General features: G+C 38.5%; 1 protein-coding gene across 4 annotated transcripts in view; it reads left to right on the plus strand.

Annotated features, from left to right (window-relative positions):
* The window catches only part of USP37 (ubiquitin specific peptidase 37), an 86,966-nt gene extending 60,996 nt beyond the window's left edge, over positions 1 to 25,970 (plus strand). For all 4 annotated transcript variants that reach the window (XM_081813608.1, XM_081813605.1, XM_081813606.1 and 1 more), the window contains 7 exons: positions 3,060 to 3,315; positions 11,952 to 12,118; positions 14,844 to 14,904; positions 17,563 to 17,678; positions 20,106 to 20,175; positions 20,619 to 20,757; positions 21,273 to 25,970. In XM_081813608.1, coding sequence (XP_081669734.1) covers positions 3,060 to 3,315; positions 11,952 to 12,118; positions 14,844 to 14,904; positions 17,563 to 17,678; positions 20,106 to 20,175; positions 20,619 to 20,757; positions 21,273 to 21,360 — 897 coding nt within the window. In that variant the 3' untranslated portion in view covers positions 21,361 to 25,970. The remainder of the gene's footprint in view (positions 1 to 3,059; positions 3,316 to 11,951; positions 12,119 to 14,843; positions 14,905 to 17,562; positions 17,679 to 20,105; positions 20,176 to 20,618; positions 20,758 to 21,272) is intronic.
* The last annotated feature ends 168 nt before the right edge of the window (positions 25,971 to 26,138 follow it).

Here is a 26,138-nt window from a genome sequence, read left to right on the forward strand (position 1 = left end):
TTTGCAATAAGATTACCACAGTAAGTCTAGTTAACATCCATTACCATACATATTTAGCAAAAAAAATTTTTTTTCTTGTGGTAAGGACTTCTAAGATCTATTCTCTTAACAACTTCCAAATCTGCAATAAAATATTAATAGTAGTCTAATTCTGTACATTACATCCTCATGACTAAGTTATTTTATAACGGGAAGTTGGCCTGATTTACCCATTTCTCTCTCTCATACTCACACCCGCAGGCTTCCACCCCTACCTACCAGTAGTCTGTTCTCTAGATCTATGAGCTTGGTGGGATTTGGTTTTGTTTTGTTTTGTTTTTTAGATTCCACATGTAAGCAAGATTACATGGTGTTTGTCTTTCTCTGTCTGACTTACTTCACTTAGCGTAATACCTTCAAGGTCCATCCATGTTGTTGCAAATGGCAAGATTTCATTTCTTTTTTTGTGGCAGAATAGTATTCTATTGTATATGTGTACCACATTTTTATTTATCCATTGATGGACACTTAGGTTGTTTCCATGATTGAAACTTTAGAAGTGAAAGTTGTTACAGGTAAATTGCTTTCTCCTGTTAATCTTCAGAGCAACTTTTACATATGGGTCCTGAAATAATTATTTGCTTTATTTAATACTAATTGCTAATTTATGGGGGAGACTGTAGTAAATATTTTATATCAACACGCCAACCAGGTAATCTAGAGATTTAAATAATGAATGTGAGAAAGTGTAACTTTATCATTTTCTATCTTGACACATAATAATAATTAATACTTTGAAGATACAAAGTTTGCATCATCTCATTTGACTGATTTTAAATCTCCCTTTTGTTAAGATAACAATTAATTTAGTAGTTAATTTTTATTGACTTGTTTCCCATCTTATTTTATTTTATTTTATTTATTTATTTTTTTTTTAAGATTTTATTTATTCATAAGAGACAGAGAGAGAGAGGCAGAGGGAGAAGCAGGCTCCCCGCTGAGCAGGGAGCCCGATGCGGGACTCGATCCCAGGACCCTGGGATCGTGACCTGAGCCGAAGGCAGATGCTTAACCATCTGAGCCACCCAGGCGCCCTCCCATCTTATTTTAAAGCTAAAGATAGTTTGTGGCTGCTCACCTTGAATGAGAAATGATAGAAAGTCAAAAGCTCTCCCAGAAATGAGAGAAAGTTCTTCAGAAAATAACTTCTGAATGTTTATATAATCTTGATGTTGTTTTTATTTTTCTCATTTATTTGAAAAGAAGAAAAAAAAGATGGTGACTTAACATTTAAATAGAAATACTAGGAAATATCTGACTTTGTAGAGACAAAATAAACCAATAAATGATTGTTGTCATTTACGCAGGAAACTAAATACCCTTTCTCAGTATAACTAAAGATTAACTTATGAATGCTTTATTGAAAAATACACTTATTTTCATATAAAATTACAGTAGCAGTAAGTATCTTGGTATCTTGAGAGGTGTTATAAATATTTTTGCACCACTATTCTAACTGAACAGTGTAAGTTCCATATTTCTTTCAGAGCATTATGAAGTTACCCAGTAACTTGGTTTATACTGATTCAATTTACAATTGAATTTTCTCCCTAATAAGATTATTCATTCAGCTTTAAAACTGCTGGAACAATAGTGATTAATAAAGGTATATATAGATAATTCAAAAAAAAAAAGAAATACTAGGAAAAAAAAGAAATATTAGGTGTACGGTCAGAATGGCTAAAATTAACAACTCAGAAAACAATAGATGTTGGCGAGGATGTGGAGAAAGGGGAACCCTCTTACACTGTTGGTGGGAATGCAAAGTGGTACAGCCACTCTGGAAAATATTGTGGAGGTTCCTCAAAAAGTAAAAATAGAACTACCCTATGACCCAGCAATTATACTACTATTTATCCAAAGGATTCAAAAATAGTGATTCGAAGGGGCACATGCACCCCAATGTAAATTTATAGCAGCAGTGTCCACAATAGCCAAACTATGGAAAGTGCCCAGATGCCCATCAACAGATGATAAAGAAAATGTGGTATACATACAATGGAATATTACTCAGCCATCAAAAAGAGTGAAATCTTGCCATTTGTAATGATGTGGCTGGAACTAGAGGGTATCTTGATAAATGAAATAAGTCAATCAGAGAAAGACAAATACCATATGATTTCACTCGTATGGTGGAATTTAAGAAACAAAACAGATGAACCATAGGGGAAGGCAAGGAAAAATAAAATAATGTAAAAACAGAGAGGGAGGCAAATTATAAGAGACTCTTGACTACAGGGAACAAACCGGGTTGCTGGTGGAGAGGTGAGTGTGAGGGAATGGGGTAATTGGACATTAAGGAGGGCACTTGATGTAATGAGCACTGGGTGTTATATGCAACTGATGAATCGCTAAATTCTACCCCCGAAACTAATAATACACTGTATGTTGACTAAATTGAATTTAAGTAAGAAATTTAAAAATATAAAATAATTTTCAAAAGAAGAAAGAAATACTAGATGTAGTGACAGTGTCTATAGTATGATCAACGTATATCTGGAAGAAAATACACCAAAAATACTTACTGTAATTATCTCTGAGTGATGGATTTTGAGTGAATTTGTTATTTTTATGTATTTTCCAAATCCTATACTTAACACTTACTATAATCAATAAAATAAACATGTATCCCTATATATTTATTAAAAGAAAATTAGGCTTGCCAGTGAGTTCATATATTGGCTATTGATTGTTAACTCAAAATATCAAAGAAAGGAAACATTTTAGAAATAAACTCACTTTAAACTCTTAAGATTGCCGTATTCTCAGGCGCCTGGGTGGCTCAGTTGTTTGGGCGACTGCCTTCGGCTCAGGTCATGATCCTGGAGTCCTGGGATCGAGTCCCACATCGGGCTCCCTGCTCGGCAGGGAGTCTGCTTCTCCCTCTGACCCTCCCCCGTCTCATGCTCTATCTCATTCTCTCTCTCAAATAAATAAATAAATAATCTAAAAAAAAAAAAAAAAAGATTGCCATATTCTCAGGCATTCTGGCTTCCTCTAAAAGTGACTCTCTTTTTCAGGATTCAAAATCATGTAGAATAGAGCCTGATAAGTCTGAATTGGAAAACTCCGGATTTGACGGAATGAGCGAAGAAGAGCTTCTAGCAGCTGTTTTAGAGATGAGTAAGAGAGAAGCTTCACCAACTCTGAGTCATGAAGATGATGATAAACCAACCAGCAGCCCAGATACCGGATTTGCAGAAGATGATATTCAAGAAATGCCTGAAAATCAAGACACTGTGGAGACTGAGAAACCCAAAACAGTCACAGAGACCGGTAGGTTTAATGAAAATAAACATCTGTTAAGGCACAACTCTGTTCTAAAGCCTTATAGGGACAAGTGGCTTGTAAATAATGGGAGGTGAAATGGATCTGTGTAATAGGGCTAATCATATTTTCATGCTTTTAAAAAAAAAAAAAAATTAAAAAAATGAGGAGTTACATATTGCGAGTAGTATCCAGAGACTGGTGGTAAAGTATGCTGTATCCCTTTAAGTGTACATCAAAAGAAAAGTTAGAATTCTTTTTTTTTTTTTTTAAGGTTTTATTTATTTATTTGTCAGAGAGAGATAGAGCAGGAACACGAGCAGGGGCAGTGGGAGAGGGAGAAGCAGGCTTCCTGCTGAGCATGGAACCCGATGCGGGGCTTGATCCCAGGACCCTGGGATCATGACCTGAGCCGAAGCAGATGCTTAACAACTGAGCCACCCAGGTGCCCCAAAGGTTAGAATTCTTTTGTGCATTTAAATAATGTGTCATTTTTTTGGTCCCTTTTTTTTTTTTTTACCACTGCTCTCTCAGAAATTTGTATAATTCTTTCCTCATTTTTCTATATCTGAATTTGTACCAAGTTTTAGTGTATGAATAATTCAAGTTCTCTTTCCTTTGGATTTATCCCTTTATATTGGTAGAAAGACACCTGAACTAAGTGGTCAGGTTTTAAGCCTCTCATCTTGGCTGTACCACTGACTAGCTATGAATTTTTTTTAAAGATTTATTCATTTAGAGAGTGAAAGAGTGAGGAGAAGAGCAGAGGGGGAAGAATAGAGACAGGCAGACTGGGTTGAGCACAGAGCCTGACATGGGGCTCAATCTCATGACCCTGAGATCACAACCTGAGCCGAAATCAAGAGTTGTACGCCTAACCAGCTGAGCCACTCAGGCACTCCATAGCTATGAATTTTCTAAATAGGCGATTTAACCTCTTTGGTACTCCATTTTCTTATCTCTGTATAGGGATACACCAGGCATACTTCAGAAGGTTGTGAGTAGAATGTTAGGTCATATAGTATAAAGTGCTATACAGATAAAAATTTACTTTGTGGTAATTATTCATATTTTGTTATTTTTCAATCCATCAGTGGGAACAACAACAGAGCCTCCTTGCCTTGCACTGTGGGTATTTTAAGAATTTTAGGTAGAAAACTTTTACTACCTCTTCCTGTAACCAACTCTAATTTTTTTCTCCAGATATCCCTAGTATGTATATTTATCTGTGTAGCTGATGTGTTTCAGTACATCAAGCCTAGCATTTTGGAGATGAAGAGAATAATAGTAAATCACAATTATTTTCTGTATTCTGGGGGTTAAGCCTCATCAATTGTGCATTACTTTATGTGCAAGTGAAGGTAAGAATTAGTATATCCTCAATCTAATTGGATACAAAAAGCTGATGATTTTTGGATAGGGTGCTCCTTCCCCCCACCCTTCTTGATGCAAGTATCCTTAGGAAATCCCTTTCTCTTATTAAACTTACAGTCACTGCCCTTAGATATCATTGGTTAATATTAGTGCTTTTTTTTTTTTTTTAAAGATTTTATTTATTTATTTATTTGAGAGAGAGAGAATGAGAGACAGAGAGCATGAGAGGGAGGAGGGTCAGAGGGAGAAGCAGACTCCCCGCGGAGCAGGGAGCCCGATGCGGGACTCGATCCTGGGACTCCAGGATCATGACCTGAGCCGAAGGCAGTCGCTTAACCAACTGAGCCACCCAGGCGCCCCAATATTAGTGCTTTTGCCTTTTGCCAATAATTCCTGCTTTCAGCTCTTCCTTTCACATCTTTGCTCAATCCTACATCTCCCTAAAATTAACAAAGGAAGTTATTCTTATGTACAATTAGTTCTAGATTCTCTACATCAGTGGGGGAGAACACTGAGTTATCAAAATCATTAATAACCACAATGGTTTACAACCATATAGCAGCTTTGGGGAGAGCAAACTTATTAGTAAGTACTTTATAGCCTTTTTAAATAAAATATTCTCTAGCTACTATCTTCCCCAATTGGATGCAAGCCTTTTTTTGTGTTTGTTTCTTTAATGTCACTGTTCCATTCACCTTCTTACTGTAACTGAAACCCAAAGACATTGCTTCTGCTGCAATATTTCTTTTTTACAGAAAATATGGAGCAAGGAAAAAAGTAGAGAGATGTGTGTAATGAATCTTCCCCCTTGTACCCATTATCAACAATAATTATCAAAAAAAGACTATCTTGTTTCATATATATCCCATCTTCCTTCTCCACCCCATCCCCTAGATTATTTAGAAGTAAATCCCAGATATTAGATAATTTCCTCAGTAAAGATTTCAGTACCTTTAAAAGAATTCTTTTTTAAAAAACATAGCCTCAATCCCACTATCATACTTTTAAAAATTAACAATAAAACTAAGGAATGATCAAATATGATCAGAGTCTACCATAAATCTTCTATTTTGAAAATGTTCAAATCCAGAGAGAAATTAAATAGATTCATTATTTAACAGTTTGTCACATTTGCTTTCTCCCCTCACTGTGTGTGTCTGTGTATATAGTTGTACAGCAGTTACCCAAAATTAGTATCTTAAAACATTTTAGTATCTTATAACGCTGTGGATTGACTGGTTGTAACTAGGTTGTAACATCCAAGATGGCTCTTCCAGGCACCTTGGTGATGTTGGCTAGACAGGTCCACTGGGGTGGCTGGATGTCCTCTCCATTCTTTCCTTCCCCTCCCCCTCTCCACAATCTCAGGGCCTCTCCCTCTCCATGTGCTCTTTCCAGCAAGGTAGTCAGCTTCTTACATGACAGCTCAGGGCTCCCAGAGCACAAAAGGGGAAGAAGCTGCCAGGCCTCCTTAATGTAATGTTTAGCCTCAGAATTAGCATAGAATCAATTCCACCCCATTTTGTTGCTTAAAGAGCACTCACGGTGAGAATCTACCTAGATTCACTCTGGGGGTGACTACACAAGAGTACAAATACCGACAGTAAGTAAGAATACTGCGTAGTTCATTGGAGGCCATCTTCGCAGACTCCACACATGCACGCATGCACTTTTCTTTTTTACAGCAACTGTTTGAAATTGCAGGTATCATGATATTTCACCTAAAACACTTCAGCCTGAATCTCCAAATATATGGAAATTTTCCTACATAACAGTGATCACCCCTAACAATTTTAACAGTATTTCCATATATAATTCTAGTGTAAAGTCCATATTTTTTTTTTTTTTAAACCTAGGACCCAAAATTTACCCACTGCATTTAGTTGTTAGGTCCCTTTAGTATTTAGTGAAGGCCAGTGTTTCTTTGAAAAGCTCCCATTATGGATTGCCCTACTGTTCTTTAAGTTGTTTTCTCCCATACCCTAATACTTGAGAGCCTGGAGACGGGATAGGTTTTCTCCTTGTTACCCAGTGCCATTTCCAACCCTTTGTCTCCTTTTATCCTGCAAAAATCCCAGCTTCTTGAAGTATAAGACATCAAACTTTGCCTCCTATTATCTCTTCCTATAGCTGTCTTTTACCTTTCATTCTCTCTCATGGACATTCTTAGGGCCTTCAGCATCTTCGTAAATGATCCTTTCAACAACCTGGTTTCTCAATTCCTGATCTTAATTCTAAAGATCTTTTTTCCTACCTCATCTTTTTTTTTTTCCAAAGATTTTATTTATTCATTCGAGACACAGAGATAGAGAGCGAGAGCACGAGCAGGGGGAGAGGCAGATGGAGAAGCAGGCTCCCTGCTGAGCCAGGAGCCAGACGTGGGGCTCGATCCCAGGACCCTGGGATCATGACCCAAGCTGAAGGCAGATGCTTAACCATCTGAGCCACCCAGGCGCCCCCTTACCCCATCTTGATCACTGACAGAAGTCCTATCCTAGATCAGTGGTTCTCAAAGTAGGTCCCTAGATCATCAGTATCATGTGGGAACTTGCTGGAAATGCCATTTGTGGCCCCACCCCAGACTTACTGAATAAGAAACTCTGGATATAGGAGTCAGCATTCTGTTTTGACTCCAAGTGATTCTGATGCATTCTAAAGTTTGAGAACTACTTCTCTTGACTTTGTCTTCATCAGTAACTGTACCACCTTTGAAATCTTGATTTCATATATCCTTCACTCCTTCCAACTTACTTAGTGTTATATGTTCTGTTTTCAGTGATTACTTGATCTCATTAAGATTTCCAGTCCTGGGGTGCCTGGGTGGCTCAGTCAGTTGAGTGTACAACTCTTGATCTTGGCTAGGTCTTGATCTTAGTGTTGTGAGTTCAAGCCCCATGTTGGGCTCCATGCTGGGTGTGGAGCCTACTTAAAAAAAAAAATTTCCAGTCCTTTGACTTCTTATTTGCTGTTCATCACCTCCCTCTTGTCATCACTTTCTCAGCCTGTAGGCCAGATCTTGGTACTCTCCTTTCCTTCCTCTCTTTTCTTTTGTTGCAGTCACCTGACACAACCCTGGCTCCCAGCTTAACTAGATTCATATTCCATACCTACACCCAAGCAGCTGAAGGTTACTGGAGAAAGTCACAAATTTGTGCGGACTAGACTTCCCTCTCATTCATGACTACACTCTTAAGTGGGCACTAAATATGACTAGTCAGTTCTGTTATACTTCCTTAGTAAATTTCTTTTCTCATTCTCCATGATCTCTTCCTCAAATCTCCATTTCTCTTTCCACACACACTCTAGGTTTATAGCCAAGCTGTGTACTTTTCAAAGAAGATAGATGTAGTCAGATGAAAACTCTGCCTTCACTTTTGTTATGGAGGAAACTATTCCTGCTCTTATTTAAGGCCAGTCCCTCTATTCATATTCCGAATTTGATCCACAGTGTGTGCCTTTAAAGACATTTTTTTTTTCTTTTTCTTTTTTTTTTTTAAAGATTTTATTTATTTGACAGAGACATAGTGAGAGAGGGAACACAAGCAGGGGGAGTGGGAGAGGGAGAAGCAGGGCTCCCTCTCTCCCACTCCCCCTGCTTGTGTTCCCGCTCTCGCTCTCTCTCTCGCTTTGTCAAATAAATAAAATCTTAAAAAAAAAAAAAAGTATTTGTCTTGCCATTACACTTCATCCAAGCTTCTTACCATGACCTATCTCCATTCTCCCCCTCTTTCACTCTACTTAGCCATAGTGGCTTTGTCTCTCTCTGTCCCTCAAAATATGCCAAGTTCATTCTCAGAGCCTTTGCACTTAAGTTCTTTGAGGACAAGGGCCATCTTTCTTTAATTATCATTATATCTTCGCCTTCTACAACAGTGCCCAATGCATAGTAGATTCTCAGTAAATATTTGGGTCCCAACAGATTGTCTAATGAATCAACTCAGGAGGGTCAGGAAGACTGGCCAAGTAAGGTTTCACATCTCCAGACATTAGCCAGAGGGAAGAATGTATGCAAAGGCTGAGAAAGGCTGGCAAGTTAGTGGGCAACAAAAAAAAAGTTGAGAATGATCTGCATGGCTGGAGCATAGTGTTGAGGAAGAAAAGCAAAAGAGAGACATGCATTCTCTAGTTTTTACATGGCTTGAAGCCATGTTTAGAAGTTTGGACTTCTTTTTCAAAGGCATTAGGAAGTTATTGCATATTTTTAAGCAAACAAGTATTTGATAAAGATTTATATTTGTAAAAGATGATTCTGGCTGCAGTGTAGCACATAAATTACAGAACCCAAAGTAATCCTGTGAGACCTGTTAGGAAGTTACTGCAGTTGTCTAGGCCAAAAGCTAATGGTGCTTTAAGCCAAGGTTTTGGCATTTGAAAGAAAAGTTGATGGATTTTAGAGATAGTTAAGAAATAATGACTGGGGCGCCTGGGTGGCTCAGTTGGTTAAGCGACTGCCTTCGGCTCAGGTCATGGTCCTGGAGTCCCGGGATCGAGTCCCGCATCGGGCTCCCTGCTGAGCAGGGAGTCTGCTTCTCCCTCTGACCCTCCCCTCTCTCATGTGTGCACTCTCTCTCATTCTCTCTCTCTCAAATAAATAAAATCTTAAAAAAAAAAAAATTGTACCTCTGTCACTTTTTTTTAATTGAGTATATTTTGGTAATAAAAGTAATATTTAACTTAGGCCCTAAAATAGCAGCCTTAACTCCCAAATGTTTCTTCCACTTGAAATGTTCCACATCAGCTAACTTTGAATGCCTCAGTTCCAGATTTCCAGAAATAATCTGATTGGTTGATTCAAATATCCATTCCTAGTGCAGTAATAAGCTAAGGCCAGAGGGACAGGCAAGGTCAGATAGACTTCAGAGCTGCCCCTTACAGACTATGGAAATGACTGTTTCTCCAAGAATGGAGGAAAGGAAGAAATTACTGACATCTTTTATATAATTTTTTTTTTTTAAGATTTTATTTATTTATTTGACAGAGAAAGACACAGCAAGAGAGGGAACACAAACGGGGAGTGGGAGAGGGAGAAGCAGGCTCCCCGCCGAGCAGGGAGCCCGATGCGGGACTCGATCCCGGGACTCCAGGATCATGACCTGAGCTGAAGGCAGTCGCTTAACCAACTGAGCCACCCAGGCACCCCATCTTTTATATAATTTTTTAAAATTGGGATCATATTGCTCTTGCCTTTAATATACCTGAGGGTTTTTCTCTTTTAATGAATATTCAGAGTTAGTTTTTTTTTTTTTTAAAGATTTTATTTATTTATTTGAGAGAGAGAATGAGATAGAGAGAGAGAGCACGAGAGGGGGGAGGGTCAGAGAGAGAGGCAGACTCCCCGATGAGCAGGGAGCCCGACTCGGGACTCGATCCCGGGACTCCAGGATCATGACCTGAGCCGAAGGCAGTCGCTTAACCAACTGAGCCACCCAGGCGCCCCAGAGTTAGTTTTAACGGTAAATATTCACTTGGCAATTTAATACAATTAAAAAACGAACTACTTACTGACTTAGAGTCTAAAATCAAGATGCTGTAAACTTCGGGGACGCCTGGGTGGCTCAGTCGATTAGGTGTCTGTCTTTGGCTCAGGTCATGATCACAGGACCCCAGGATTGAGTCCCCTGTTGGGATCCTTGCTCAGCGGAGAGCCTACTTCTCCCTCTGCCTCTGCCTGCAGCTCCCCCTGCTTGTGATCTCTCTCTCTCTCTCTGACAAATAAATAAATAAAACCTTTAAAAAAAAAAAAAAAGGTACCTGGGTGGCTCAGTCGTTGAGCATCTGCCTTCGGCTCGGGTCATGATCCCAGGGTCCTAGGATCGAGCCCCACATTGGGCTGCCTGCTCCTCGGAAGCCTGCTTCTCCCTCTCCCACTCCCCCTGCTTGTGTTCCCTCTCTTGCTGTGTCTCTCTCTGTCAAATAAATAAAATCTTTAAACAAAAATAAATAAATAAAAATAAAAATATGCTGTAAACTTCAGAGTTTATAGTCTGTGGTATAGAAAAGTATCATTTAAGTAGTTAAAATGCAGTAATAGGGCAAGTAAAGCGCCTATACTGATTTTACTTACTTACCTTTATTTACTTATTTATTTTAGAATGCAAATGGGGGGAGAGTGGGAGAGGGAGAGAGAGAATCCTAGGCAGGCTCCCCGCCCAGTGTTGAGCCCAGCATGGGGCTTAATCTCAAGACTTTGAGATCATGACCTGAGCCGAAATCAAGAGTCCGATGTTTAACTGACTGAGCCACCCAGGCACCCCGAGCATATACTTGATTTTAAAGCAGTCCATATAAAATTAATCTGTAAAGGTAATTCTTGTTGACCAATTAAATTCTTTTTATGAGAATTTCCTTGTTAAGATGAGAATTTTTGCTTTTGTAAAGTGAGAAAGAGAAAGCTCTTATCTACCCACTCTTATCTGTATTAAAATTATAATGAAATGTTGTTCTAACAGAACAAAATCTGTTTCACCAGAACAAAATCATGACCATATTGTTTATCCTAGCTAGCTGTGATCTAGAGATTGAGAAGGAACGGGAAGAAATGAAAGATTAATTTTTTTTCTTATCTCCTTGGATGAATGTTTTAAACACATATAGTCTTATGTTTGTGCAGTACATGAGGTGTTTATTATATATTTCATGTAGCTCTTTTGCTTTAGAATATGTACAAGGTTATTTGATCATTAATGTGAAAATATACACTCATTTGACATACAGTTTAATAATGGAAAAATCTCAATATTAACATAATCATTCTAGCCTAATTCTTATTTCATTTACTCTATTCCTAGTACTTGGTCATGTGACATTATGACTGACTGTGAATATGGCTATTCATTCTTCTCCATCCTCAACGATAATGCTTCTGATGATTGGTTAAGTTTCAGAACCATTGGGGTAGATCACAGATTCTCAGCCAAGGACAGTTTTGTGCCCCCGGACATTTGACAATGTCTGTCATTTTTGGTTGTCGCTGCTGGGGGAGAGGGGTGCTACTGGCATCTAGTAGATAGAGGCCAAGGATGTTGCTGAACATTCTGCAGTGTATAAGACAGCCCCCTCAAACAGCAAAAAATTATCCCACCCAGAATGTCAGTAGTGCTGAGATTGAGAAACCATGATCTAAATGTAGTAAGATGAAATTGTATGTCCCAAGCAAATTATATATGAGGCTCAGGTAAATTACTCTCTCTGAACAGTAGATGTCACTCTAATCCAGAGATTTTGGTTTATTAGAGAGGCTTTCCCAGTTATGTCCTGTTCTGCTTCCTCAGATTCTGCCGGTTTTACTGAGATAACTAAAGACTGTGATGAGAATAAAGAAAACAAAACTCCAGAAGGATCTCAAGGAGAGGTTGATTGGCTCCAGCAGTATGATATGGAGCGTGAAAGGGAAGAGCAAGAGCTTCAGCAGGCATTGGCTCAGAGCCTTCAAGAGCAAGTAAGAGATAATTATATTGCTATTTTCTCCATAACCTATCTTTCCCTGTAATAACAACAGCTAACATGTGTTAAGCACTTACTGTGTGTCAAGCATCATTCCAGGTAATTTACATACAGTAAACCATTGATACATCAAAACAAACTTAGTTTGGAGCTTTGCCTTGGGTTTGAAACAGTGATAGTTTTTTTTTGTTTTGGGTTTTTGTTTTTTTTTTTAATCTAGATACAACAAAATGTATTGTTGATTACCTCCCATTACTATAATTCATTGCATGCTAAAGAAAGGTGGGTTATTAGAGATCATCCCCAGTCCAAGTTTGTTTTGCAAGCTATAGAAACAGTCAGCATACCACCATGATTTTATCACTAATATTTTAAGGCATTGTATTTGTTCTGGTCACTTTCTCACAATATGAATCCTTTCCTATGAATTATTTGAACATAAAATCCTCAGGAAAATTATCTGAATAGTATTTGAAATTTCAGATTTCAGCCATTGACTAACATTTATCTGCTTCTGCTCTTTTCTTATATAGTAATCTATTTTTTTAAGATTTTATTTTTAAGTAGTCTCTACACCCAACATGGGGCTCAAACTCACAACCCTGAGATCAAGAGTCTCATGCTCCACCAACTGAGCCAGCCATGCGCCCCATATAATAATCTGTTCTTAAATTTTTAGTTCTTCATGCTTATATTTGCCAGAGCTGGTTGATTGCACCATTGCCGTTACCTGAGGTATCTGACTAAAAGGTGATGTCTTCACGGTTGTCTAATCCAATGCAATCCGAGTCATGCTAATAATAAAAATTTACTAAAACTCCCTAGAATAAACACACAGTTTTTGTGTTTACAAATAATCAAATTAAGAAGTCTATTTTTGTCTTGGGGCTCCTGGCTGGCTCAGTTGGTGGAACATGCAACTCTTGATCTCAGAGTTGTGAGTTCGAGCCCCATGTTGGGTGTAAAGATTATTTAAAAATAAAATCTTAAAAAAAAAAAAATCTAATTTGTGTAGAACAGTGGGGTTCAACCTTAACTACACATTAATATCATCTGGGGAGCTTTAAAAAATAATGATGCTTGGGTTGTTCTTCCCCTCAGGAATTCTGATAGAATTGATTCTAGGGTATGGTCTGGGCATCTAGATTTCTTTCCTTTTTTCTTTCTGTCTCTTTCTCGCCCCTCCCCTCCCTTCCTTCTTCCTTCCTCCCTCCCTCTCTCCCTCTCTTCTCTCCCTCCTTACTTGCTTCCTTTATTTTTTAAAACTTCCCACAGTTATTCTAGTGTTCAGTCAAGGTTGAGAACTGCTTTAAAATGATTTCAGAACCAGCTGTTCTGTATCCTTTTATTTACAAGAAGTACCTCCCTAGCCTCCTGGCCATCAAGATGCATTCATGTCACCCATTTTACAAATAATGGATAGTAATCATTTGTTTTAGAAAATTTATTCTTAATCTAAAAGACCAAGGTCTGATTTCTTAACAATAGTTCCTTACAGTGAAGAAAAAAAAAATTCAGTACCCCTCTTTTTCATATACAAAAGATGTATATCCTATTTCTTGTCAGTTGACCCAGTTAAAACTACCTTATAAACCTATTTTCACATCTGAGAAATATAAGATGAGGTTTCATTAGTTTGGTATACCTGCATCATTGTATTAATAGCTAAAAGACTCTTTTACCATCTGGGTTTCCTCATAGACTTTATAGCTGGGATAAGCTTAAGTAATCATATTTCCTCTTAGAGAATATCTGTTTCTTTCTTGAATACAATATTATTGCTCCCAGGATTTAAAGGCAGAATAGCTCATTCTGAGCTTCTTATATACTTTAGTGACCTTTAAAACAAGTCTAGACTTGAGAAAAGTATAAACCGTTCTACTTAAATTACATTTTTTCTTCATTTATGCATGAAGTTTGTAAATTGTATTTTCTCTGCAGACGAGAGGGAAAATTTTTTTACAGTCAACATTTCCATATTTTTACAGTTAATCATCCAGTTGAGACATGTTCAAAGGTACTTGTTTTTCTAAGAGAACCTCAGATGTATTAGAGAAATAACAGTCAACAGTCAACGAATTCATTTCGTATTCACCGTGTATCTAGTGTGTGTCTTGGGGTTTTTTGTTGTGTTTTTTAGCAAGAACAAAATAGAAGTGTTTGAATAATGATCTTATGGAAAGAATTGTTTATCTTGCTGTCACAGACTTAGGGTCGGCGATATGCTAGAGCCAGCTCACCGTCAGCTCAGGTGTATGTACCTCTTCCCAGCTCTGCACTCAGCATCACGTTGGTAGCTTAAAATTGGCCATGGTAGGAGTGTTTATACCCTGAAAATTGGCAAAGGCTGTAAATTAGAGGAAAGAAAACAGAGAAGTTTGCTAAGCAGATTCTGCTATGTGCCAGGTATTTCATACATAGAAGGAAAAGGGAATTAAATCATAATGTCGCAGTGAATGGCTTTTGATTAGCAAGGCAAGTGTCACTGACTAGAGGAGATAGCTTGTAAGCCTTTTTAACCCCCAAGGTTGTGTTTTAGAGGGCAGCATTGAAAAAAGCAAAGAATTTCTCCACATCCCTCAAAAGATCATATTCCAAACATTCATAAGATTATGGAAAACATTATTAGCAAATACTTCCAGAGCAGCTGATTTTGTACTCCTTAAATAAGTTTATTCAGTACCTTTTTAAATACCTTAGTTGTGTTCTTACCTCTTTAGGAAGCTTGGGAACAGAAAGAAGACGATGACCTCAAAAGAGCAACAGAGTTAAGTCTTCAAGGTGTGGAGATTATTTTAATTACATTGTTTTAATGGAGAAATGTATCACACACAGAAAAGCATGTGAAGTATTATTTTTAATGATTTAATTTTTTAAAGTTTTTTGGAGAGGGGGGTCATAGAAGCAATATCATCTCAAATATCTGAGGTTATTAAATATAGTTCATTTGTTTGCTTATTTGAAGTTTTCTTCTCCCTGACTACAGATTGTTTCCTCCAGCTGCTCTGTCCTGTCTTGTGATTATGCTCTTTATATATATTTTTAAAGATTTTATTTATTCAGGGGTGCCTGGGTGGCTCAGTCGTTAAGCGTCTGCCTTCGGCTCAGGTCATGATCCCAGGGTCCTGGGATCAAGCCCCGCATCGGGCTCCCTGCTCGGCGGGAAGCCTGCTTCTCCCTCTCCCACTCCCTCTGTTTGTGTTCCCTCTCTTGCTGTGTCTCTCTCTCTGTCAAATAAATAAATAAATAAATCTTTAAAAAAAAGATTTTATTTATTCATTTGAGACAGAGAGATAGAGCATGAGCAGGGGGAGAGGCAGAGGGAGAGGGAGAAGTAGACTCCCCCCGCTGAGCAAGGAGCTCAACATGGGGCTTGATCCCAGGACCCTGGGTATCATTATTTGAGCCGACGGCAGACACTTAGCCATCTGAGCCACCCAGGCACCCCATGCTCTTTATATTTCTTATTAGAGACTTTCCTCAGATACCTAGTAATCCTTGGCTGTGGTTCATGATTAAGAAAAGGAGACTAAAGGTTGATTGGAAGCCCTGAGCACATGAATAACTAGGGCTTGTCAACTGTGAGTTTTATAGGGTGGGACTGTTTTGGGGATGATGTTAATGTTATTTAGGCCTTTCTCTTGGGCTGGTCAGATTCCTAAAAAAGAGTTTTCTAATCACTTGCCTTTGCCTAAAGGTAAAAGATGTGGCTGCCAAAGTTCTGGGAGCCACGTATAGGAATAGGGCTGGGAGTTATATTCATGCTTCACTATGCAAACTGTGGCCTACTCCTCTGTTTTCAGTATGTGCCTGGCATCCCCCAGTCCAGAGACTGTTTAACCCTCTCCAGAGGATAAAACTCCAGACTTCTGTCATTGCTCAGCAGCATGAAGTGGGGAGAAAGGGGATCCTGGGAGTCTGTTTCTCAAATACTTTTCTTTTTTTTTTTTTTTTTTAAGATTTTATTCATTTATTTGACAGAGTTAGCGAGAGCAGGAACACAAGCAGGGGGAGTGGGAGAGGGGGAAGCAGGCCTCCCACAGAGCAAGGAGCCTGACGCGGGTCTCGATCCCAGGACCCTGGGATCATGACCTGAGCCGAAGGCAGACGCTTAACAACTGAGCCACCCAGGCGCCCCTTCTCAAATACTTTTCGTCAAATCCTTATTTGTATCTCCTCCTTAGCCTCCAGTTTCAAGGGTACCTACTACTTCAAAGTTGTATGTCTTTTGAACAAGATTCTGTGATGTAAATTGAATTGGTTCTCAACTTTTCCGTTACTGGCTTAGGCTTTGGCTTTGGCTTTCCTTGGTCTGCTAAGTCAGTCACCATCTACTTTCCAGCTTCCAGAGTTCTGATGTTACAGTCTCTTTTTCTGTTCTTCCCACTCTGCGGTTTTCATGTCTTATAAATAACTCTATACTGTGATTTGAGTGGAATTAATTATATTTTAAAGCAAAGAGACACTTAAGTACAAATGATTCTGGGATTCTTTGTTTGTTTTAAGATTTTATTTATTAGAACATGAGCAGGAAGGGGGGCAGAGGGATTAAGCAGACTCCCCACTGAGCAAGAAGCCCAAAGTGGGACTTGTTCCCAGGACTGTGAGATCATGACCTAAGCTGAAGTCAACCTCTTAACTGACTGAGCCACCCAGCACCCCCCCCCCATCCCGCCCCCAGGATTCTTTATTTAAAGTCATTAGTAAAGATGGATTCTGCCAGTGGAAACACTTTATTAAAGAAAAAAGCAATCTTGGATTTAGTTGTTAGTGTAGTGTATTTTAGTGAAACTTAAGTTAAAGATTAAATTTCCAGGGGTGCCTGGGTTGCTCAGTCAGTTGAGTGTCTGCCTTCCACTGGGGCCTTGATCCCAGGGTCTTAGGATCCGAGCCCCGCGTCGCAGGGAGCCTGCTCCTCCCTCCCCCTGCTTGTGCTCTCTTTCTCTCTCCCCCCCCCCAAATAAATAAATAAAATCTTTTTTAAAAGTTAAATTTCCATTATATTTGTTAAATTTCAAGAGATGTAATATTGAAGAACATGAAAGGATGCTAATTTTTTTATGGTCGTTTTTCTGTGAGATCATTTGTATTTGCCAGGAGCACCTACAATATACACCAAATAGTTGAAATCTAACATACAGTTTATATAATGTGAAATTGGGTTATCTGTAAAATCATAATCTTTTTTAGTTTTATTCCTTTCTTAGCATTATATCCCTTTCATATAAATATATTTAAGAGAAAAAGGACATTTCTTTTATAGATACCTGGTACCTGAATTGTTATTCCCCAGAGTGGGCTGGATAAAATAAAACCCTAATAATGTTTTAGGTTTCCTTAGGATGATAAAATATGTACCCCAAGCTGTTTTTTTTATCTTTCTAATCATATCACTTTGTGTCTATTCTAAGAACTTTTACAACACTTTATATTCTGCAGAGTTTAACAACTCTTTTCTGGATTCATTGGGTTCCGATGAGGACTCTGGCAATGAGGATGTTTTAGACATGGAGTACACAGAAGCGGAGGCGGAGGAACTAAAAAGAAATGCAGAGGTAGGCTGCTTACTCCCTAAGTAGGACTGCTCAGGCTGCTGGCATCAGTCTTCATGCTGTTTCTCTTCCAAGGCCCCACTGTCAGTATCCCCTGTGGCAGAGCATCCCCATCAATGCTCTTCACTTTCTCTTGTCCTTTGCTCATTTCTTCTTTTTTTTTCCCTTAAGATTTTATTTATTTATGGGGCGCCTGGGTGGCTCAGTCGTTAAGTGTCTGCCTTCGGCTCAGGTCATGATCCCAGGGTCCTGGATTCGAGCCCCACATCGGGCTCCCTGCTCCGTGGGGAGCCTGCTTCTCCCTCTCCCACTCCCCCTGCTTGTGTTCCCTCTCTAGCTGTGTTTCTCTCTGTCAAATAAATAAATAAAACCTTAAAAGAAAAGGATTTTATTTATTTTAGAGAGAGAAAGAGCCTGTGAGTGAGGGGAGGGGGAGAGGGAGAGAGAATCCCAAGCAGATTCCTTGCTGTATCCAGAGCCTGACGCAGGGCTTGATCCCAGGACCCTGAGATCATGACCTGAGCCAAAACCAAGAATTGGACACAACTGACTGAGCCACCCAGGCACCCTGCTCCTCATTTCTTATTCACAAGATTCAAAATAAAATGAAACAAAATTAGAAAGATATCCTGACTCCCTCTTGTGCATGTTAGGTAGTAATTAGGTAGTAACTGAGTAACATGACTCTCAATGTCATATATTAATTCACCTGTAGTTTTGCCAAAACTATATTGTCTTTAAAGTGAAATAACAAAACTAGTTGGTTGTTACTTCAGTAAAAACTACTAGATCAATGACATTAAACTAGAACACATTGTAACCTTTTTTTGCCCTTCTTAATTGCTTTTTTTTCCATTTTCCAATTTTTTTGTAATTTTAATTACCTAGAACTCCACTGTCCTAACACAACTACTGTTAGCATTTTTACATATTATTTTGTCAGCCCTACCTCCAAGTGTGCTTTTAAAACATCATAAGTACAGTTTTTATTCTGCTTACTTGTTAAAGATTATTTATAAGCATTTTATTTTTAATGGCTGTATGTACTATATTGCCTCAAATCAGCATACTGTTTATTTAATTTTTAACCATGAGTATTTATGTTTCTGTTGTTCCACTGTAATAAAGAATACATTGGGAGGCACTTGGCTGGCTCAGTTGGTAGAGTGTGCAACTTTTTTTTTTTTTTTTTTAATATTTTATTTATTTATTTGACAGAGACAGTGAGAGAGGGAACACAAGCAGGGGGAGTGGGAGAGGAGAAGCAGGCTTCCCGCTGAGCAGGGAGCCCAGTGTGGGGCTCGATCCCAGGACCCCGGGATCATGACCTGAGCCGAAGGCAGACACTGAACGACTGAGCCACCCAGGCGCCCCAAGAGTGTGCAACTTTTGATCTCAGGGTTGTAGGTTTGAGCCGCACATTAGGTGTAGAGATTACTTTAAAAAATATATATGTTTAAAAAATACATTGAGGAACTGTGGATGATTGTAATATTTTCTGTGTTTAGGATTTTTTTCTTTCAGTAAATTCCCAGAAGTAAATTACTGCTTCAAAGTTGAGAAACATTTTAATGGTTTCTGGTTTATATATACCTATATTCCTTCCCAAAATGTGTATCTTAGAGTGCTGCCTGCAGTGCATGAATGTCACTTTCCAGGTTTTTACAATTTTTCTACTAACAGTATTTTTTTTTTTTTGAAGATTTTATTTATTTATTTGAGAGAGAGAGAATGAGAGAGAGAGAGAGCATGAGGGGGGGAGGGTCAGAGGGAGAAGCAGACTCCTCACTGAGCAGGGAGCCCGACCTGGGACTCGATCCCGGGACTCCAGGATCATGACCTGAACCGAAGGCATTCGCTTAAAAACTGAGCCACCCAGGCGCCCTACTAACAGTATTTTAATAGCATTTTAAAAAGTATTTAAAACATAAAAGTTTATTCATAATCCCTACAGTACCACCGCAGCTGTTTTCATTTTGTTCGTTTTGTTTTCCAGTACTTAATCATTAACATACCTGTTTTTATAGAGCTGTAATTATTGTGTGCATTCATGTGGATTTGAAAAACAAGTTTACATGTTGCTGACCCACTGAATAATATTGCATTGAGTTGGTATACCACTAATCATTCAACTATTATTAGGCCTATTGTTCCAACTTTCCATTATTATAGATAATGCTACAGTGAATAATTTTATACATGTACTCTTTTCTCCTTTTGAATGATTTTCCTAGGATAAATTCTTAGTTGGGAGTAGAATTCTTGGGTCAAAAGGTATGAACAGTACAACCACTGGATTTTTTTTTTTATTGAGTTTGACTATACACACACTGAAACTCAGCCATGTTAGCTTTGATAATAAATTTAAATTTAGTGTTTTGCTTTTATTCAAATGAAGAGTTAAAAGTCATGCCCACTTCTGTTTTCCAGACAGGAAATCTTCCTCATTCTTATCGGCTCATTAGTGTTGTCAGTCACATTGGTAGCACCTCTTCTTCAGGTAAATGGACATTATGATTTCAGCATTTTACAAATGAAGTAGCCAACATTTACTGCCTATTAGTTTGCCCTGTGCCTAGCTTCATGAGCTATAGGTTAAATGCATTAAGAAAAAGTTTTAAATCTTTCCTTTGATCACACTAAGTGTGAATTGTGTTAAAGGTGCAACTTTTTTATTTATTTATAGATGACCCAAATTCCCCTATATATGTGTATGTAAAAAAAAAATATATATATATATATATATATATTTATCCAAAAAGTTGTCCTGGTGTAATATATTTCTCCCTTAGATTCCTGTACATGTTTTCTGAATGGTTTTTAGAAACATTGTTGGGGATAGGGTGGATGGGGTGGCTGTTTCTCTCTCTCCAAAACTTCCTATACCTGAGAAAAATGTGCTGTGTTTTAAAAACTACAATTTTAAGATTTTATTTATTTTAGGTCATTACATTAGTGATGTGTACGACATTAAGAAGCAGGCATGGTTTACTTACAATGATCTCGAGGTATCTAAAATCCAGGAGGCTTCTGTGCAGAGTGATCGGGACCGGAGTGGTTATATCTTCTTTTATATGCACAAGTAAGAAACTGCCAGGTCTGGAGCTGTGGGCTAAACATCTCCCAAACTTTTTTTTTTTTCCTGTAAGGACAAATTGTCCCCATCACTTATTGGTTGACAATGTTTTATTTTTGTTACCTGTGCTTAGGGCTTATATCTTGATATCTTAACTCCATGTTAATGACTTATCTCACGGTAGTATCGAGGTGTGGAACTTAAGACTGTTAGATGACAAAGCTGTCCTATCATAAACCTTTTTGGTCTTCCAGGTGTATCAGCTAGAAGATCTGAGTTACATGGATGGGTGGGAACCACATGGCATTGTTATCAGGGGTAGCCAGTGCCATTGTCCCCCCAGCGTTCTCAGAAATCTGCACTTGGGGTTAATTTAAGATAGTGATCAAATCAATGAGCTGCTTGTTTAATAAAATTTAGGCACTAAATGGGATTGTGCAGGCTTTATCAGTATCTTCTATCTGTCCTTTGGCTTTGCTCGCTGAATTTCCTGTTTTATTTCTTGTTTGTTTTATTTTAAGGGAGATCTTTGATGAGCTGCTGGAAACGGAAAAGAATTCTCAGGCACTTAGCATGGAAGTGGGGAAGACCACTCGTCAGGCCTTGTGAGGAACAAACTCCTGGGTTGGCAGTGTGCACTGCTTATTCCCTCCTACTGCTGCCCACCTCACCTTTCCTCTGCCCAAGGAGAATTTGGAATTCTACTTGATGCGGGAGCAACAAACAGCTCAGGGCCAAACCAAAAGACGAAAATTGCAATTATGTGGAACGCTCCATGCTAATTGTTTTATGGAAACTTTGGTCTCACATCTGTAGCTGATTATCCTCTTTTTCTCCTACAAGAGTGGCACTTCCTTTTGTCTTAGGAATACGTGTTGTAAATAATATATATATGTACATATACACACACACGTATGTGGAATGAATGGAGCCTTAAAGAGTTAGGATGAGCCACCATAGTATTCCTGTTCAAAATTAATAGCACAGCAGTTTGGAGAAGAAATGAAGGTGTCAAAGAGTCCATTCACCTGAGAGATGTGTAAAGATGTACATATTGGTTGGCATTTAGTTTTTCTGTTCCTTGAGTAGTTTCACTCAAGTCTATAATCTTTCACATGTGTTTCTTATTAGTAAAGTTCACTGGAAAGCCAGCTCTCCATGTTACACTAATGACAGTTTGTCCTCCTTGCAAGGGAGAGGCATTTCTGCCACCTGACGTGAGGAGCTTTTTTTTTTTTTTTAATTACTTCATGGATTTGTAATGCTTTTGCTGTTTACATGCAGTCCCAAGAAATGGATTGTTGGTGCTTTGGAATGGGTTATGGTCCCCCGTTTGGTATTCATTGTACACTTTGTATTTTCTTTAAAAGAGATTCTTCACACAGTATATTCATCTATATTATTATGGTAGTGAAGATAGAATCTTTTCTTTTTCTTCTGTATCATTCTTCCATGGAGCAAGCATTACCCTAATAGATTGCAACCAAAATTTTAAGAGGTAGGAAAATAATATCCCAATTGGGACTCCCCAGCAAGGACACCTGGGGATAAGGAAGAATGCTAGCATCTGTCTGTCATACATGGAGAGGTCAGGATGAGGATTCTCGTGTTAAAGCTAAAAACTCTGGACCACTAGAAGCCCTACTGCAAGTGGGAAATTAAGTACATGAGCTTAGGATGAAGCTTGAGCATTTAATCATTTGTTGTCTGTCTTTGCCCTTAAAACAGGGTGAAAATTAGAATGAGATTGGTTTAGGTAATCCCAAGAACTAACAAGTAACAAAGGTGCATAATATATTTTATCTTTTTAGGTGCTTTGAGTTGAGGCTAAATGGGAATGCAACATTAAGTGCCACATTAGTCACTCAGCTGGCGTAACCAGCTTGGATATTAAGCAGCCTGTGAAACCATATAAAGAATGAGTTTGAGAGGAGAATTCTATCCACAGAATAACTTTGTAAGCCCAGGAATCATTAGGTTCACACAGTTAAGTGTAGCAAAATGAAACTTTCAATATTTTCTTTCATGTTTTACTTCCTTTTATTATCAGGAAGGAGGGAATTCTTGTTTCACTTCTGAGGTAGGGACAAAACCACATCAGTTTTTTAAGGGGAGGAAACATGTTAAAGTCCATCATCACAGAAGGTGCAACATCTTTTCTAGAACATTGCCTTAAGAGAGCACCAGACCCCACACTTGGACGTGTTCTGACGTAGTAACTTGTTCTAAAATTCTCAGTTTTTAAATTGTAAATGGCCCCAGCGCGTTGGTTAACTACAGATGAAAAGTTCGGCCTCCTACCATTTACCTATGCACTACCACAGTGAACATTCCAAAATGGTATGCCGGTCGGTTGTGCGTGAATAATATAGAGCAGAGGAAAATAACTTTTAAAACTGTAGCTTTTGCTGGAAAATAACTGGTTTTTTCCAAAATGAGTGAAGTGGTGGTCAAATTCTGTAGCTAGTTAGGACTTCTCTTCCGCGTGTTTGCATTTGAGAGCTTCGAGAGGTGCTGTTTAAAACGACTGGAAATGTATTGAAGTGAGGGATACATTAGGGCATTAAAAAAAATAGAAATGATGCCATAGGCCTGATTGCCCATGAAGTGCCCTCATTTGACTTGCTTTTTGTAGCCTGTGTGTTTGTGTGTGGGTGTGTGGTTTGGAAGTACACGTGGCTTAGAAACCTGTTTTGATTGGATCTTCCTTTCTTGGGCTGGACTTGCTAATTGAAAATAGGTTACTGAGGTAGATGAATTATCTTACTGCTGATATGCTTGCAACTTTGGGACTTGAATTTCCTTGGTAGCTGTGCATTTTTGTGGCCTTGTCAGCCTTCCTCCCTCCCTGTGCTCCTTATTCCCCCTTTCACTACACTTCTCATTTGGGTTCATGACTACAGGTGGAAATTTTAGCTTTGAAGGGGTTTATTGGGTTTTTTTGAGCTGGGTGTATATATTTAAAAATTATAAGTAGATAATATATATATATATATATATTTTTTTTTTTGCACAGTATGATCAGTTTGCTCAGAATTGGGGGGGATGGGGCATTTGGTGTGTTGGGGCCAGGAAGGGACAAGTCAGATGGGGACAGAGTGCTTCAGTCCCAGGCAGCCTACACAGTCACCTTTCTACTGATAATACCAAATATGGTTACATCACTTTAAATGACGTTGAATTGGTACTTGACAGCACTTCGTTCTGCAGACAGCTGATCTTAATTGAAATTTTTTGGAAGGGAAAACTAAAATTCAAACTTACTGATTCTTACCACCTAGTATTATGGAGAATTGGAAGTTGCATATAGCCAGATAGTTGCTGCCCCTTTAGTAGCCATGACTCTAATTTAGGCCTATGAGATAGACTCTGTTTTGCGGGGAATGTATTTATAGTGTGTGCACACTCATGCGTTTTGTGTCAGCAGGATAGAATAAAAACAGCAAGTCCATGAATTGTTCTTCTATTTACATTTTGATTCCAAAAGCTATTTGTTTACTTGCCATGGTCTCTTAATTTCGGGCCTAACTTAATGGCTCAGTAACAGATGTAACAAATGTAAATGTGTTTACATTTTTAAAAGTATACAGAGATACTTACAAATCAGCTGATTAACTCTGGGAGGCAAATAGTAGACTATACATTTCTTTACTTCTCTTTTTGTTCAAGTGTAGAATTTTTCCAAAAGAGAAACTTTAAGAATTAAAACCTCAGCAAGTGAATTCATGAATTTACTTATTTTTCCATACTGCAGTTACCATTATGTTACTATATAAACAAAGCTCTACATGTGTACAGCTACGAATATAGTTGTATAATGGAAATTATTTGGAAACATCTAAATTGAAGAGATTTTTGACAGTGTCTATATAGTTGAGTGTTATGAGTATAGAGAGAGCATGGGGGTGAGGTTTGGAACCATACAGAAAAAAAGTAGTTTGTAAACTCATTCGTGATCTGAAAAGAGTTTATACTAAAACAAATAAAAATATTACTCTTCTTTCTTTGTCCTCTGAAATGAGTGCAGTGGATGCACTTAGTCATCCAAACTTTTTTTTTTTTTTTTTTTTTGGTTCTTTGCTTTAATTGGCACCCCCTACCCTGCGCCCCCATAGGCGGTCTTTTGTTTTAAATCAGGGAAACAGAGCTAGATCTCCCAAGTACATTTGGATCTTGTATATATATGTATGGAGATTTTTAGAAACACCAACAACCCAGTACCAGATGCAAGTCCCATGAGTGTCCCCGAAAAACAGGCGTGTCTTTTTCCTTCTCCCCATCTTGCTTTACCACTGAGTAATGCTCTCTTTAAGTGTGTACAAAAACTACTGGGTTTCTGCCATCTGATGTCTTTTGAATGCAGTACTTCAAAATTCTAATTTTGTCTCTATTGGTAGGTCTTAATAACATCTGAAAAACATAGATATTTTATTGGAAAACTACAGTTCGGTAGACCTTGAGAGTTTTGTGACGTTCTTCAGCTGTGCGTCACCACAGTCACTGGCTCCTTTATGGCATGCTTTGATTACTAGACTTCAGGCAGTCTTTTCCGTTGTATCATATTTATACACAGCAAATTTTTCTTTCCATGTGTGCTATATGTCTGAGGTTTTGAAGTTTTTAATAAAAAGTGTGCCAGTGTAAGTGTAAGCAGTTGATTTTAGTAACATTGGACTTTTCTAAAGTACATTAAGAGGTTCAAAGTATAGGCATGTTCGCTGGTGAAACCATAGAGGGGATGAGGTTCTGGATCAAGACCCAAGTTCGGTAGGTCAAATGCCAAAACGAGCAATCAGCTGACCTGGCCTGTTTCAAGAACAGAGGGGATGCGGGGAGTGAGACCACACACCTATCGTCCCCAGGTTTCCCTCCCTCTCTGAGCTTGTCTTTGCATCCCAATTCCTCTGGCCTGTTGTCAGTGTGGTTTACTTATGCTGTGGAGAGGAAAACAGAAGGAAGGGTCCTACACTTTGCCTAATTGAGCCACTACCAGATTTGCTGGCAGCTTTGGCCACATTATTTGTGAGGTGATTTTCTTTCTTTGTGTTCAGAGTGACTTGATTCTGATTCTTTATGTTGTTTCGTATGGAGCGGCACTTTATCTGTGTTTTAGCAGAACTGTTCCTCTATCCTTTACGGTTTTTCCTTGTTTTTGTTTCCTTTTTAAATTATGCATAGAGTTTTTTGTGTGTGTGAAATTAAAGCCTTTATTAACCTTGCGATGGTTTGACTGTTATTTCTGGAAAGGACTTATCCTTACAGACACTTAACAACCATTTGTTGAGGTTGTGAAATCACTTTCTGTTCCCTTCTGACTTGGACTTCAATGCAGCACCATTACAGCTTAAAGGAGATGGAAGGGCAAACCAACAAATGGCTGGAGGCAG

The sequence above is a fragment of the Leptonychotes weddellii genome, chromosome 3, assembly GCF_054177405.1.
Source record: "Leptonychotes weddellii isolate Sample4059 chromosome 3, ASM5417740v2, whole genome shotgun sequence".
In the NCBI taxonomy this organism is placed as follows: Eukaryota; Metazoa; Chordata; class Mammalia; order Carnivora; family Phocidae; genus Leptonychotes; species Leptonychotes weddellii.